General features: G+C 45.5%; 1 protein-coding gene across 1 annotated transcript in view; it reads left to right on the top strand.

Moving 5' to 3' along the window:
* The window catches only part of LOC147667169 (integrin beta-7-like), a gene marked incomplete at its 3' end in the record, with an annotated part of 287,301 nt that overhangs the window by 90,273 nt on the left and 180,146 nt on the right, over positions 1–16,882 (top strand). The window contains exon 2 of the mRNA XM_086948877.1: positions 11,879–11,952. Within this exon, the coding sequence (XP_086805003.1) occupies positions 11,879–11,952 (74 nt within the window). The remainder of the gene's footprint in view (positions 1–11,878; positions 11,953–16,882) is intronic.

The following is a 16,882-nucleotide window of genomic DNA, read 5'->3' as shown; positions in this document are numbered from 1 at the left end:
TTGACCCAAAGCTGACTCAAGCGTTGCTACTGATGCTATGCAGACCAAAACTGGTTTTCAGTTTGTACATTTTTCTAGATTTTTCAATCCAAGTTTGGTTGACTTTGTAGAACGATGGCTTCAGATTTTCAACATACGGTGTGGTGGCGCTGACTGGGAGGGGGCGCTTCGCTCCTGCCCCCTCCCCAAGTAAGATTTTCATACGTGAAAGTACGTTAATGGTTTTGGTCCCTGAGATGCTTCGATGTCACTACCATTCTCAAATAGCATAAGTTCTGGATGTTGGGTGCCATAGTTAAGAGTTCTGAGCAGTGCTTGTAACACTGTCTGAAGCTTATTTCCACCTACTGCAGCTTCACTATTCTCAAAGTAAGTGAGTGTCGTTTGTGGACCTGACTGCATTAGAAAACAATGTGATATGTTACCTTCCTAAACAGCTTGACGGAGGCCCCTGAGGGGCGGTGTGATGGCCATGGACTCGGAGAAGACGCTTGGCTCCGACACCCTCCCCAAGTCTTATAGCACTGGTGTAGCCTGAGATCGCCCCCGACATAGGCGGCCGGCTCCCGGGGTCCGGCGGAACTTTTTGCCTTTTGATGACTCTTCAATTCTGGACCTTGTCCCACAATCCGTTTGACCTGAATACAAGCTGTAGTGGGGCGCCCCTTTATCGTTTTAGTTGCCATTCCGCCCGCTTTAGCTACACTGTGCCTCTTCCGCCATTCAGCTGTTTACCGCCCGCTCTTGCGACTACAGCGTCTCGCTCACCATGTAGTTGAGATGCGCCCGCTCTTGCGGTGCAGCGATAGGCGGCTGCCACAGGACTCTCAAAATGGCGGCCGGCTCTTCGGTTTTGGTCCTGGTCCACTAAAATGGCCCTGGGACACCTTGGAACTCGGACGCTTGTCTGCTAGGGCTTGGGTCCCATTCTCGAAAAGCGTCCCCTCAGCCGTGAAGATTCTACAAAAGTCTTGGGGGCCTCCGACTCCCGCAGGCTTCTGGTGGGGAGCGGCTGCCATGATTGCTCGTGGAATGGCCACGACGGAGCTACGAGATGGTAGTGGTCTCATGCTGACGCCAGCTTTAGTCTGAAACATCCAGAAACACTATAGACTACCAATTCGATCAGTTCCGGTAGCGCCCCAACATGACCCGGAAGAGAAGAACTTGCCCTCCCCTCTTTGACTGATGGTTCTTGTTGCCTGTCCCCTCTGTTGTCATTTAACAGAACTTTTTGGACTGCTGAAAGGGGTTGTGTTCTGAACGCTGGTTGGTGGAGACATTTAGACTATATTCTTGACCTACGTTGTCGCGTAATGCGTTTTATGACACGCCGCGTTAGCGCACCCGGAAGTGATCCGAGGCGCGGCACGCAGCGCGTAACGTAAGCATAACAGGTCATGTGACTTGTTAATAAAACTTTTCATTGGTTCATTTTACTTTTGTTAATTTAATGATGAAAAGCTTGGTCATATGACCTAAAAATTACGCTTTTTATTATTTTCGAACAATATTTTTTTTTCAAACATATGTTATAATATTCCAGGCTAATGTACTTTCCCGGAAAATTTACAACTGTCTTGCAAGTAAAATATATTCCTTTTTCGAGAAAAAGGGCGTTTCTTCCTTCCATGACGGAGCCGTTGAGTAAAAGAGATTCGGCCTGCTGTCTTAGTCGCCGATACGCCTGATTATCAGATTCTTATCGATCACTTTATGTTGCAGACATGAAAAACACAACTGCCCTTGACCATTTATCTTTACTGCGTTCCTACATATTATACCTTTTATCCGTCATGTAATTGGACTGCTTTATTTCACTTGCCTTTTACTGATTCGAAAACAGTCACTAAAAGTAAAAACTTTACAAATGTAAATACTACTACCGTGTTTTGTTTTAAAAACCTTTATTGTGAAAATGTCAGTATACAAATACGGGCCTATAACCACGTGGGCCGGCCACGGAGCAAACTGAAATCGTATATGATGAGGAGACATTTACACTGTAGAAGAACGTAACGAGCGGGCCATTAGGTGACAAGAACAAAGGTGTCTAACAGTTGCGGAATCGGTGGACGTACATTTTGTAATTAAAATACGACAGGGCCACTTACAATAACATTTTCTAGATATACATTTGCGGGCAAGGAGTTACGAGTCCCATTTATACCGGCGCCATTTTGGGCGAGGCCGGGCAGGTCCAAGATATAGTCAAAATGTCTCCACCAACCATCGGCCAGACCAGAACCCCTTTCGGCCCTTTATGCTACAAGATGGTGTCTTCCATTCAGAAAATATTGGTGGCAGCATTTTGAAAGGAAACAGAAACAGCCGTTCTCCTAGTGAGTTTCACATTGTTACATTTAGGAAGAATGTTGAAGAGTAGTATGTGGAAAATCTGAAGCCATTTTTCTACAAACTCTCAATCAGACTTGGATGGAAAAAAAAAACCTGAAGAATGTACAAACTGAAAACCAATTTTTGTCTGTATAGCACCAACAGTAACGCTTGAGTCAGCTTTGTGTCAAGCCGCCATTTTCATTCAATCAATAGCGTCCCCCTGCACACATTCAGGGACCTGGTCGTGTCTTCAGATGAAACGCATTGTAGGAAAAGAAGCAGAAAGGAAAAGGAAAAAAGTTCCGCCGGACCTAGTGAAGCTGCAGCAGGTGCAAATAAGCTTCAGACAGTCTTACAAGCACTGCTCAGAACTCTCAACTGAGGCACTCAACATCCAGGACTTGCCATTCGGATCTTGGTGCCTTGTGCTGGTTCCGACCTATTCACACATCGGTCCACTACTGACATCACCTCATAAGCCAACGGGGCACCCCACGCCGACTTTCGGCGCAGCATTGTAGGATGGCCACACCAGTGCGGCAACTTGCTGGACACAACATCGGGGCCATCCAGATCTCGGCGCGTTCGACTCACTGTACCGCAACAGTGACCGCAACTCAGCTGGACACGCCGTCTTTCGGCGCAGCATTGTAGGATGGCCACACCAGTGCGGCAATTTGCTGGACACCACCTCGGTGCCATCCGGATCTCGGCGCGTTCGAGTCACTGTACCGCAACAGTGACCGCAATTCAGCTGGACACGCCGTCTTTTGGCGCAGCATTGTAGGATGGCCACACCAGTGCAGCAATTTGCTGGACACCACCTCGGTGCCATCCGGATCTCGGCGCGTTCGAGTCACTGTACCGCAACAGTGACCGCAATTCAGCTGGACACGCCGTCTTTCGGCGCAGCATTGTAGGATGGCCACACCAGTGCGGCAATTTGCTGGACACCACCTCGGTGCCATCCGGATCTCGGCGCGTTCGAGTCACTGTACCGCAACAGTGACCGCAACTCAGCTGGACACGCCGTCTTTCGGCGCAGCATTGTAGGATGGCCACACCAGTGCGGCAATTTGCTGGACACCACCTCGGTACCATCCGGATCTCGGCCCGTTGTGCTGCCTTCGGCCTATTCGCACATCGGTCCGCTACTGACGCCGCCTCACGTGCCAACGGATTTTCTACGCTTTTTGTAGCCCTATGCCACATAACAGGTCATGTGACTTGTTTATAAAACTTTTCATTGGTTCATTTTACTTTTGGTTTCCTAAAGATGGAAGGCTTGGTCATATGACCTAAAAATAACACTTTTCATTGGTTTAGAACATTTTTTTTTCCCAAACGATGAAAGCCCCACCTTGTTTCTGGATCATTCAGACTGAAGCTGGCGTCAGCATGAGAGCACCACCATCTCGTGGCTCCGTCGTGGTCATTCCGCGAGCAATCATGGCAGCCGCTCCCCACCGGAAGCCTGCGGGAGTCGGGGGCCCCCCAAGACTTTTATACAATCTTCACGGCTGAGGGGACGCTTTTCGAGAATGGAGCCCAAGCCCTAGCAGGCAAGCGTCCGAGTTCCAAAGTGTCCCAGGGCCATTTCAGTGGACCAGGCCTAAAACCGAGGAGCTGTCCGCCATTTTAAGAGCCATGTGGCAGCCGCCTATCGCTGCACTGCAAGAGTGGGAGCAACTCAACAACATGGTGAGCGAGACGCTGTGGCCGCAAGAGCGAGCGCAACTCAGCTAGATGGCCGCCACCTGGGGAGGCCCGTTCACGCCGGCTCCCCCACGCCCCCCCCCCCGGGCCGCCGCACGCCAATTTTCGGAGCAGCATTGTAGGATACCAAAACCAGTGCGGCAGTTTACTGGACATCACCTGGGTGCCTGTCGTACATGTTGTGTCAGCCATGTGACACTGGACACAGACCGCTACTGACGAGGCCTCCCCCCGCACCACCCGGGACGCCCCACGCTGTTTTTCTGTGCTGCATTGTAGGATCCCTAAACCAGTGCGGCACCCAGGCGACATCACCTGGGTGCCGTCCAGAACTCTGCACGTTGTGCTGCCTTAGGACTATTCGCACAAAAGACAGCTTCTAACCATTGTTGCTTTTTGTGTTGAGAAATGTTTAAATGTTTTTAGTTTTTGTTCCGTTCGTTAAAGTTAGTAGTTAATAAAGTTTTATAACCTTACTTTGTTGGAGTGTTATCTATTTTTTTTAAAACGGGTGAATGGGGCCTTGAATCGGGTTATTGTCATGTGTGGGCTTTGGAAGTGTGCTGCTGCAGGATCGGACATTTCAAACTCAAATGCACGTTCTTTTTCTTACCTTTCCGAAGCATGGAGTGCAATAGCAGGCAGAGAAAGGGTGATGCACGTGTTGAACACTACCTGACCTGGCAAGTTGCTGGCAGTGCCCCCCCGCCCGCTCCTGAAAGAGGGCACACACACACCGCCGCCCCGAGTACTTCACAAATCTTTAAAAGACCATGCGCTTGTTCATGAGGCTTAAATGGTTTATCACCTCTTCTAGAACCCCTGCATCGACCCTCTGACGTTTCATGGAAAAATTACCATGTAACACAATACCAAGCCCTGTCAGCTGAAACCCCCAAGGAATCGTGGGGCATATTATCAAGGGGGTTTATCTCTGCTTTTTTGGCTTTAAAAGCCATGAAAGCGGAGATAAAATTATTTCCCTATTACCAAGCTGTCGCTAACACCAGTTAGTGACAGCTAAAAGGAGATAGCAACCATCTTGGGCCCCGCTTTGCATGTCAGTGATACTTATCACTAATGACATGCAAAGTGGCGTGCCAAGATGTTAGCGACTGGAAACAGTCCCTAACATCGCTACCTTCTATTACCAACTTTTGGAGATATTCGCGCTAAGCGCGAATATCTCCAAAATCTAACACCTGCCCTGAGCAGTTCTTAGCCATGTTATCCAATGGGAGGTGGATAACATGGCTAAGAGCATTAGGTCGATAATACATGAATATCGCTGACTTTTCTGCGATAATAGCAAGGTTTATCTGCAATAAAAATCGCCGATGTGCGGCGATAATTTTTGTCTCTAAACAAGTTAGAGACAAAAATTATCGCTAGTTGTTCGTAATATGCCCCCGGGTTTTTGCTTGCAGAAATCGGGAGGCGGGAGACTAGCACTGAAATCAGTAGTCACACGCCTGAATCAGGAGGATTGGCATGTCTGAATTCTCTACAGCTGGGGCCATAAACTACATCCGCAGGGTTAGGTGATAGCCTGGGACCAGCCTGGCATCTAAAATGGCTGCCGTGCACGACAAAATTGTGGCATTCGAAAAAAGGCAAGATGGCGCAGCCGCTGGAAGAGATGTATCAACATATATCAGCCTCCTCAGCCACCCTCAGGAAACATAGGGGATTAGGATACGTCTCCCGCACCCCCTTATACCTAGTACTTTAATTAACGAAGCACAAAATGGCGAATTCCCGTTTCGCTACCAGTTTGCGGCCCAGTTTGCGGCCCGTGAAGCGCTTCTACCGTGAAAAATCATTTTTTTTTTATTTTCCCCACGGGACCCTTTAATAACCCCAACATTCCTAGGGGGTCAAGAGGGAGATACCTTGCCCCCTTTCATTAAATTCCCCCTTAGTTTTTCACCTTTTCTTCTCTCTCGATCCTACCGAGAGACAAGATGGCGGCCGCTCCGGACTGTCACGCAGCAAAAAAAAAAAAAAGCTCACGCACAGCCGCTGGAAGAGATGTATCAACATATATCAGCCTCCTCAGCCACCCTCAGGAAACATAGGGGATTAGGATACGTCTCCCGCACCCACTTATAACTAGTAATTTAATTAACGAAGCACAAAATGGCGAATTCCCGTTTCGCTACCAGTTCGCGGCCGCGCTTCTTCCGTGAAAAATCATTTTTTTTTTTTTTCCCCACGGGACCCTTTAATAACCCCAACAACATTCCTAGGGGGTCAAGAGGGGGATACCTTGCCCCCTTTCATTAAATTCCCCTTTCGTTTTCCACCTCTTCTTCTCTCTCGATCCTACCGAGAGACAAGATGGCGTCCGCTCCGGACTGTTTAGAATGTTGACAGACACCGGAGAGCCAATCAGCTTTCTGCGCGCAAAGTTCCGATAAGCGAAAAGTAAGCGGACCGGATCGCTGCCCAGAGCGCTGTTACAGATATATATCTTGGTTTGAACGTTAATTTCTCAAAAACTACTGGAGCACATATATTGAGACCTAGCAAAGGCACATCGGGCTAACAGTCCCTACAATTTTGCCAAGTTTCGTGCAAATCCATTCAGCCGTTCGAGCTAAAAGTGAGTCCAACCGCCCTATGGAAAAATGAATGGAAAAAACGCGTTTTGGGACCCCCCTTTTTTCTCAGCCCCCCCTTGACGAAACTCCACCAAATTTTCAGGGGCTGCTCAGAATCAAAATGTGCCATTTTCCTGAAAATTTCAGCCGATTCCGTCCACAAACGCCAAAGTTATTAGACATAGAATTTTCAAAAGTCCCATAGAGAAAAAATCCTAACTATATATACCTACTGGCTATCGCCAGTAGGTAATATATGTATGTATATATATATATATATATATATATATATATATATATGTATATATATATATATATATATATATTACCTACTGGCGGTCGCCAGTAGGTAGTTATAGTTAGGATTTTTTTCAATGTTAAATCTCAAAATTCTATTTGGAATAACTTTGGCACCGGTTGACGAATCTGCCTGAAAATTTCCTGAAAATGGCCTCGTCGAGCTCCGGTCCTTCCCTGAAAGTTTGGGGGGGATACGTCAAGGGGGGGCCGAGATAAAAGGGGGGTCCCAAAACGCGTTTTCCCCATGTTAATTTCCATAGGGCGGTCGATTTCACTTTTAGCCCGAACGGCTGAATGGATTTACACCAAACTTGGCAAAATTGTAGGGACTGGTAGCCCGATGTGCCTTTGCTATGTCTCAAGATATGTGCTCCAGTGGATTTTGAGTAATTTAGGTTCAAAAAAATATATATATCTATAGGCGCTCTCCGGTGCGCGCACTTGAGTGCGCTCCTGGCGCGACACGCGACTTGCGCGCAGAAAGCTGATTGGCTCTTGGGTGTCTGTAAACATTCTAAACAGTCTGGAGCGGCCGCCATCTTGTGTCTCGGTAAAATCGAGACACAAGGGGTTTTAAAAAAAAAAGGGGCTAATGACCATAAGGGGGAAGAGTAGACCCCCTCTGACCCCCTAGGTTTGATGTAGGGACTAAAATAGGGTCCTGCAGGGCATTACATTTTTTTTTTCGTTTTGCGCGGGGGAAGCGCATGGTACGCGCACCGGCAAAGCACGGGGAAAATCCAGGACCATATTTATGAAGGCCTTGCGCTGTTAGTTTTGCGCCTCCTGTGCGTCAATTTTTGTGACGCACCAGCGGTGTAAAAAAATGCGCATTGTTATGCAATATTTAAAAAGTGACGCATCTATCTAGATGCGTCACTTTTTAAATATAGTGCAACGAGGCACATTTTATTACACTGCTGGTGTTATGCGTCACTTTTCTGTGCGCACTCCTTATGACATTCCAGATGTGTCATATTTAATGTATGACGAATCATGTTGCAAGGAGTTACAGATACGTCAGTATTTCTGACATATCTGTAAACATAAAAGTGTTGCGAGGCAGGTGCAAGATTTTGACGCAACAGCATCCTAAAAGTGACGCAGAGAAATCTTATAGATTTCAGTACGTTGTTATTACCAAGCTTTTTGCGGGGGAATGCCCCCTTTGCATACATTATACCTGACGCAGATATAATGTGGCGCAGAGTTTTAAAAAGTGACCCATGTACCTAGATGCGTCACTTTTTAAAAATAGCGTCAGCTATAATGCATGCAGAGGGGGTGTTCTCCCGCAAAAAGCTTTGTAATAGCGACGCAGTGAAATCTTTGAGATTTCACTGCGTCTCTTTTAGGATGCTGTTGCGTCAAAATCTTGTGCCTGCTTTACAGCAGGTGTTAGACTGAGGCAAGACCTTTCACATGCTGCTTTCCCCATTTGAAAGGACGCATTACTGGAGTTGCGTCACTTTTGTGACGCACTCCAGCAATGCGTTACTTGGAATGTCATAAGGAGTGCGCACAGAAAAGTGACGCATCGCACCAGTGGTGTAAAAAAATGTGCCTCGTTGCGTTATATTTAAAAAGTGACGTATCTAGGTAGATGGGTCACTTTTTAAAATCAAGCGCCACATTATATCTGCGTGAGGTATAATGCATGCAGAGGGGGTGTTCCCCCGCAAAAAGCTTTGTAATAGCGACGCAGTGAAATCTTTGAGATTTCACTGCGTCACTTTTAGGATGCTGTTGCGTCCTTTACATATAGTGCAACGAGGCACATTTTTTTACACTGCTAGTGCGATGCGTCACTTTTCTGTGCGCACTCCTTATGACATTCCAGATGTGTCATATTTAATGTATGACGAATCATGTTGCAAGGAGTTACAGATACGTCAGTATTTCTCACATATCTGTAAACATGAAAGAGACGCGAGGCAGGCGCAAGATTTTGACGCAACAGCATCCTAAAAGTGACGCAGAGAAATCTCATAGATTTCAGTACGTCGTTATTACCAAGCTTTTTGCGAGGGATTGCCCCCTCTGCATACATTATACCTGATGCAGATACAATGTGGCGCAGAGTTTTAAAAAGTGACCCATGTACCTAGATGCGTCACTTTTTAAAAAATAGTGTCAGGTATAATGCATGCAGAGGGGGTGTTCCTTGCAAAAAGCTTGGTAATAATGACGCAGTGCGTCACTTTTAGGATGCTGTTGCGCCAAAATCTTGCGCCTGCTTCACAGCAAACCTTTCACATGGTGCTTTTTCATGTGAAAGGACACATTACTGGAGTTGCGTCACTTTTGTGACGCACTCCTGCAATGCGTTACTTTTGTGTTTACAGATACGTCAGAAATACTGACATATCTGTAACTCCTTGCGAATTGATTAGTCATATATTAAATATGACATATCTGGAATGTCATAAGGAGTGCGTCCAGAAAAGTGACGCATCGCTGTTTTCACGTAGCGATGCGTCACTTTTCAGAAATGAGGCCTCCAGTTTATTCACTGTGTCATAACTTTCTTTTCTAACACTCACCTTCTTTCATTCCTCCTACTTCACTTCCTTTCACCTCTCATACCTTTCTGTTCTTTCTTACTCATTCTCCTTTCAATTATCAATGCACTATATTTCACTTATTCTTCATTTTTTTAAGAATATAGCTCTTTGATGAGAATTGGAGGTAGTTCTGAAAAGAACTTTTGGTTTTCTTCTTTTAACTGAACAGGAACAAAAACAGGGAATGGAAACTGCTCAACAGGAGCAAAAAGAAAAGAAAAAAATTAGGGGTGGGAAGGGCAGCGATGGTTCTCCAATGCTCGAACCATGAGCAGGACACTTTGCTCCCCATAGGTGAGGAGTTGATTGCAGTATCTGCATTTGACGACCCCATGGTTAAATGCAGGTTGTATGTTTGCTACCTGCTCCTGTGATTGTTCTCTCCCAGAAGAAGTTGCTCCTCCTGTTGATGTAGAGGCCCCATCTCTGGGAACCTCTTGTGCCAGAGCCCTGACACTTTCCCGGGCAAAATTCTGGGGGTGCCTCCTCTCCACATGGCGAATCATGGTGAAGTTGCCAAAAGAGTATTTTTTGGGGGGGTTACCCCGTGACAGGACCTGTTTGCAGATCCTGCACTCTACTTTTGGTGCATTCACCTTCTTCTGGTCTGCTGGAAACTTAAAAAATTTCCAGATGAAATGTTCTTTGACCTTCGGCTGAGGAGGCTCTTCATCAATGAAATCATTGGAGTCATCTTCACTGCTGGATGGCCTGGCAGCCATGATTAATCAAGGAATATGGAACAGCAAAAAAGGCAGGTCTTTCAGTCACAAAAGTGAAAGAAGAAGTGAAGGAAATGGGTGGGGATTTCATTCATTGTAAAAAAAAACTGTTAGCAACCAATGAAAAGTGTTATTTTAGGGTCACATGACCCGACGCGTTTACGCTGCGCGCACCGGAGCACTTCCGGTGCGTTTACGCAGCGCGATCGTAGGCGCTTCCGGGGCGCAAACGTGGCGCGATCGTAGGCGCTTTTGCGTGCGTTTACGCGCCGCGAACGTAGGCGCTTCCGAGGGCACTTACGTTGCGCGCCGAAGTGACGTCATCAATCTTTTATAGAAATGCATAATCATTTTCCTTATTAAAAAAAACTAATTTTATTTGTATGGTACGAAATGTTTTGCATTATTATTAACTTTTCATTCATATTTTTTTTCACGAACGACAGTTGCGCTCTGGGTGCGCTTTCAGATGAGCTGACGGAAAAGCTTACCGGAGAGCTTAGCTGAAAGCTTCCCGGAGCGCGCACCCAGAGCGCAAAAGAAAAAAATTATATAAAAAAAACATGAATACTTTAAAAAAAACAGCAAATTGTAAAAAAAAAAAAGGTTAGAAACTCGATATACAAAGGAATTAGCATTTAAAAAACCTATGAAATTCACTGAAAAAACCATAGGTTTCACACCAGTTATAGTTAGGAATTAGCATTTAAAAAACCTATTAAATTCACTGAAAAAACCATAGGTTTCACACCAGTTATAGTTAGCTGGAAATTTTACTGATATAAAACCATTGAAATTCCCACGTTATAGTTAGATGGACTCACTATAACTTGCGCGTGCAATGCACTGCTGATGATGTCTTATTAAGCCAGTTAACCAATCAATTTTTAAAAACCATCCATTTAGACACTTATTTAAACATTTATTCTTCCATCAACTTTTACATATACATATATAAAATATATTTATTTTTCAGAAAGACACACATTCACTGGATGGTGTCATCAGTGATGTCATGAGTGATGTCACTGACCATGTCATGAGTGATGTAATATGTGATGTCATCAGCAGTGCATTGCACGCGCAAGTTATAGTGAGTCCATCTAACTATAACGTGGGAATTTCAATGGTTTTATATCAGTAAAATTTCCAGCTAACTATAACTGGTGTGAAACCTATGTTTTTTTCAGTGAATTTAATAGGTTTTTTAAATGCTAATTCCTAACTATAACTGGTGTGAAACCTATGGTTTTTTCAGTGAATATATATATATATATAATCACAGCATTATATACTAGTCCGGGTGCTACAGTGAGGGGCCCACTTGACTGTGCGTGCCTCACGCACAAGGTGACTGTCGTATGCATACATTTCAATTTATAAACCGCTAAACCCCCTAAGTGCTGCGACTAACTACTAGGGATGAATCGAGTCAGGAACATTAGTGTAGGTGCACTCTGTATTGTACAATGGATAGGGTAAAAATGTAAAGTGTGGCACATTCATACTTTTGATACTTTCTATGTAAATGTTTAATCACTGAACAAAATGCCAAATGTAGCATAATGTAAGTAGAAAACCATAATCCTATATCAGACAAATTACAATGTTTCCCTTTTGTTTCTCTTTAAAGGTTTCTGCAAGCCCAGCCCCTCCTGTAAGGAGTGCATCCTGTCACATCCCAGCTGTGCATGGTGCAAGGACCTGGTAAGTCTCTAATGGAAAAGGCTGGGACTTTAGTTCAATTAAAATAAGCCGAACCTGGCTTTGTATCTGAACATTCAATAGCGAGCTGATGTTTACTTCCACATCTCTCTCTTTGATTTTATAGTATTCAGTTTTCACAAAATTCACAGGACAACATTTACAAAAAAGAGTGAAACCGAGGCCTCAATTGATTTAATGTGTTAAATCCATATATTTCTTTTTTTTCTGTCTTTCTTTTCATTCTTTTTTTTTAAACATATTTAATTGAATTTGAAGTGTAACCAATTAATGTGGCCGACAAGGCCATTTTGAAATAATAATGATACAAATAATAAAGCATTATCAAAAGAACATACCTTCTCATTAGACCGTTCCTCCTGCCACCCCAGCATTTAATCTTTTGCGTACAAAAGTTCTGGAGACCGCTTCGGCCAGCACACCCCAGCTTCCATCACTCCCCCTCCCGGAAAGTTGTGATTTCGCCAAGAAGTTTTGGCCAACGGGACGAACAGGCACTAGGTCTACATCCCTGTAGTGTATCCACCTCTTCCAGATTTTGGGATGTTTTTTGAGGGCAGCCCCTTGCCTCGTTAGACTGCAAACTCTAATTCCATAGAGTGGTCCATACTCCACTTACACACAAGCAGAGATGGTGGGGCCTCTGCCTTCCACTGTTTGGCTATGTCACGGCTAGCGAGGTTCCACCTCAGTGTAGCAAAATAGGATCTGCTTTCATGGTTACCCCCACTTTTGCTGGTGATAGTATGTTTTATTTTACTAGTCTGACTGGGATCCAGCTAATCATGACTCCAGTCACTGTGCTTCCACCCTAAATTGACCATGGTAAGTAATGAGGTACCTTTACAATTGGCTACTGGTGTACCTTTGTAAGTCCCTAGTATATGGTACTGAGGTACACAGGGCAGAGGTACACCAAGGGTCTCCCATGGGCTGCAGAATGTATTGTGCCACCCATGAGAGACCACTCAAACTGTTACTACAGGCCTGCCAATGCAGCCTGTGTGAGTTGGTGCTTGCACCTCTTACGACAGATATGAATTTGCTTATATCGGAAGTCAATACACTTAAAACCTATAAGTCACCCCTCTGGTAGGCCTTTACAGCCCTGAAGACTGGTTATAAGTGTGAGGGTGCCTAGAAACTCGGGTGTAAATTCTCCAGGCTTTGTAAGTGCAGTCATCCTTTTTTTCACATAGTGGGCATCACGTCATTAAGAGATATCTAACTATATAGTAACTGCACCGAACCCATTCATGTTTGGTATCAAATATGTTGGAATCATACCCCAACACCAATTCCAGTGTTACAAGCATGATTCCCTGAATTGGAGGCTCCATTAGGGTACCCCACTGTACTACCGGTTACAGCCTTTCAGGATCTGACATCAAGCTAGTGCTATTGCCAAACACTGACACAATTCTGCCCTCCTGTTGCTGAGCCAAGCTCGAGCAGGGGAAGGTAGAACAATAGGTTTTCTGTCTGGGGAGGTGTGACCAGCTCCCCAGACAGGACTTCTTTTATTGGGCTGGGTTGGGGGCACTTGCTAGCACCACCAGACTGCTTTGAGAGACACATTTGGTTCCTCCGTGCATACTCCAGTTTAAGCCAGTTTGGGTTCCGCTCTGGCACAAACCTGGACAAAGGACATGGGAGATTCTTCAACTCTGTTTAGCCCTTCCTCATGGAGGGACCTCTGAGTCATCTTAACCCCTTTCATGGGGTTTTTAAGGGCTTACCTGTGGGTTGGTCCTCAGATTCGTCGTGGGACAAAACTCAGGCCTGAAACCAAGTCACTCTCCAACCATCTGGACACTTGGACTTCGTTGTTCTTGGCTTGGAACCGAGACTGCATCAAGGAAGACTCCTGCTGCTCCTGGTCTTGCTGTTCTGCAAGTCTTCTTCATTGTCTGTGTCTGTGCTTCTGCCAGGATCTTCAACAGACCTGTGGGCATCAGGGACACTGAAGTAATATCCCTTGGAGTGAAAGAGTCATTCCCCTGCATCTGCAGGCACTGCAACAAAGGTGACCGGTCTGCTGCTCCTGACGTCCCACAGACTTTGAAAGGCTCAGCAACACAGGATATTGGTTCTGCAACTCCCTCGAGGCCTGACTTGTCCTCAATGTAATTTTGACGTCAGTATCCCTCAACGGAACCACTGGGACAAAACCACTACGCATTGCATCAACTTGACATTGCCAAGAACTCCAGAAATCTTTGGACTACAAGAAGCTCAAGCCTTTAGCATCTCTCCCTGCCAAGTACAGCGTCGTCACTGCTACCTCTGCACTATGGGCCTTCCTTCTTAGTGAGCTGCTTGAGGTCCTCTTCAGACTCCTGTCTTAGGCCTGTGGGTCCTCCTGAGAGTCTTCTCCTGCTTCAGTGGGCTCCCCTGCCTGCTTAGGGCCTGCTCTGACTCTCCTGGTTGTGGTGAGTTTCTTGGACTTGCAGGTCCCAATGTTGCTCCTTTTCTGCTTTCCACACCTGTTGCAGCTGCCAAAGCTTGTTGGTGCTTCCACTGGACACTGACCCCCTGGTTCTCGGCCTCCGACATGGGATAGCTCATGCACGGCTCTTGGTCTCAGCATCGCCTGGCCTCACAGCTGCAGCAACAAGGTCACAGTCAACTCACTTGAACCGTCCTTCATTGGTGTAGCATTGCTCTTCCGTGCCCCCTGGTAATTTCCGAGTGGCATAGACACTCTCCCCTCTGCTTACAGGTTCTTCACTTTAAGAATCCACCCATGGATTCCACTGGACTCTTGTAGAGTCTTCTCCAGGGGCATCTTTCCTGAAGTCCTCCATTTTGGTCTACAGCAGTTTCTGACGTCATTTCGCACCTATGCACCCGGCTTCCCTAGTGTAGGTATCCTGGTTCCTTGGGTATCCATGGGTCGTGTGACTCTTAAATCTTCTGTTTTCCACAGGGTTTCCTCAGGGTCCAATGGGAAGGGTTGTTTTTCTTCCAAACTGCAATTGGATATTATTGGGCAAGAGGCTGTGTTTCCACTCTGCATACAGTCTCATTGGGGTTCATGGGTGCTTACCTTGGGTGTTTCCTTTTGTCCCCAGCTCCTCTGAGTCTCCTGGTCCAAGTGCCTACTTTGGTCGCAGTTTGCATTCCACTTTCTTAATATATGGTTTGGTCCACCCCTGCAGACCACTGTATTTTGTGCTTACCAGTTACAATTGAAGTATAAGTGTGTGTGTTTGTATTTATATCTCCGGGTAAGTGATATACCAATGTGTTAGTGTGTGTATTGTAATAAATAGAACTATTTTTTATACATACGCTGTATGGTTCTTTTTTGTTTAACCTACACTATATGATTAGATCTGGTAAAGCACACTGCATAACAATCCTTTAAGTTAAGCCTGAAGGCTGCTCTCCACAGCTACCACTTAGAAAGAGGTTTCTATGGTTGTTTTAAGACCACTAAAATCACCATAAGGATTGTCTGGATTAGTGCAAGGTGCTTCACTTAAATAAGTGTGCACCATATACTAAGCCAGCCTCCTACATTGATGTGCAGCGGCTGAGATTTAAGCTTGCACTGTTTTACCAGCTAATCTAGGTGTGGTTAGATAAAATAAACATTACTTTCATTGGCACATATAAATATACTTTTTGTAGTAGTAAATTCTACTGAACTTTTTGGATTGGCAGTCAAGGGTCTAGCACAACCCTTTCTCCAATCTTTGGAAATGTAGTTTTCACTCGGGTAGGTAAGTGCAATACCACGCTACACCTAATTTACCATGTTTTTATTTGGGAAAGGCACAGGATCCCAACCCTCTAGCTAAAGTGGTCTCAAGTTCCAGGAACATAGGACCCTGGATACATCCAGAAAGTTAAACGCAGGTAGTAACCCTAACAAAAAGCAACTCCTGGAGATGCTCCTGCATTATGACATTCACAGTCCTGAAGGGTCAGAAGAGCAGGTTGACTTTGGTAAGGGTGGTGCTCAAGAAGAAGGGTCTGGGGTGCCTCGTCCCTGTGACAACAAATCAGAGCAAGACCAGGAGGAGTCTGAAGACCACACACTGTTAAACTCTGATCTCCTAGGGAATGGATCAGATGACCTAAAAGGGGCCCCTAGTGGTAGGTCCCCCTTATTTTCCTCCTGGGAGGGTGAAAATAATTCAGGGAAGGTATAGGTCTTCCTCTGTAAATTCCATTGCCTCTAACACTTCCATAGGAGCATCTGTCTCTAGCAAGAGGAAGGACTCTTTAGAAAGGGAATACCACCTGCTTAAGCTTGAGAGAGATAAGATCAGGCTCAAGAAGGAGCAGTTGGTCCTTGATAACAAGATCCTGGAAGTGCAAATGGTTAGAAAGAATTTGGGACTAGGGTCCCATGGTGGCAGCACTAGTGAGCCTATGGTCAGTGAGCAATATTTTGATACTAGGAACCTGAGCAGGATAGTCCCTCTTTACCAGGAGGGAGGGGGATGATATCCATAAATGGATGACTGTCTTAGAGAGGGCCTGTAAAGTACAGAAGGTCCCTCAAGGGCAGTGGACAGTAATCCCGTAGCTCTCCTTTGCTAGCAAAGGTAGAGACAAACTCCTCACTGTCAAGGAGGAAGATTCTGACAACTACTCAGTTTTGAAGAGTGCCCTCATAGATTGGGTTGGTTTGACCAATGAACAGTACAGGGTTAAGTTTAGGGATACACAGAAGGCGCACACCCAAAACTGGGTTGACTTTGTAGACAGTGCTATTAAGGCTTTGGAAGGCTAGCTTCATGGAAGTAATGTACATAACTACCACGGGTTGTACAATTTATTGATTAGGATGCACATCCTTAATAACTGTCCAAATCGGCCGCTGCACCAGTACCTGGTAGACTCTAATCTGAGCTTTCCTCATTTTGGAAAAGAAGACAGACAAACGGGTGAAGCAGAA

The sequence above is a fragment of the Lissotriton vulgaris genome, unplaced genomic scaffold, assembly GCF_964263255.1.
Source record: "Lissotriton vulgaris unplaced genomic scaffold, aLisVul1.2 SCAFFOLD_2338, whole genome shotgun sequence".
Taxonomy (NCBI): Eukaryota; Metazoa; Chordata; class Amphibia; order Caudata; family Salamandridae; genus Lissotriton; species Lissotriton vulgaris.
The sequence above is the reverse complement of the archived record's forward strand: the minus strand, read 5'-3'. Positions and strand labels throughout refer to the sequence as shown.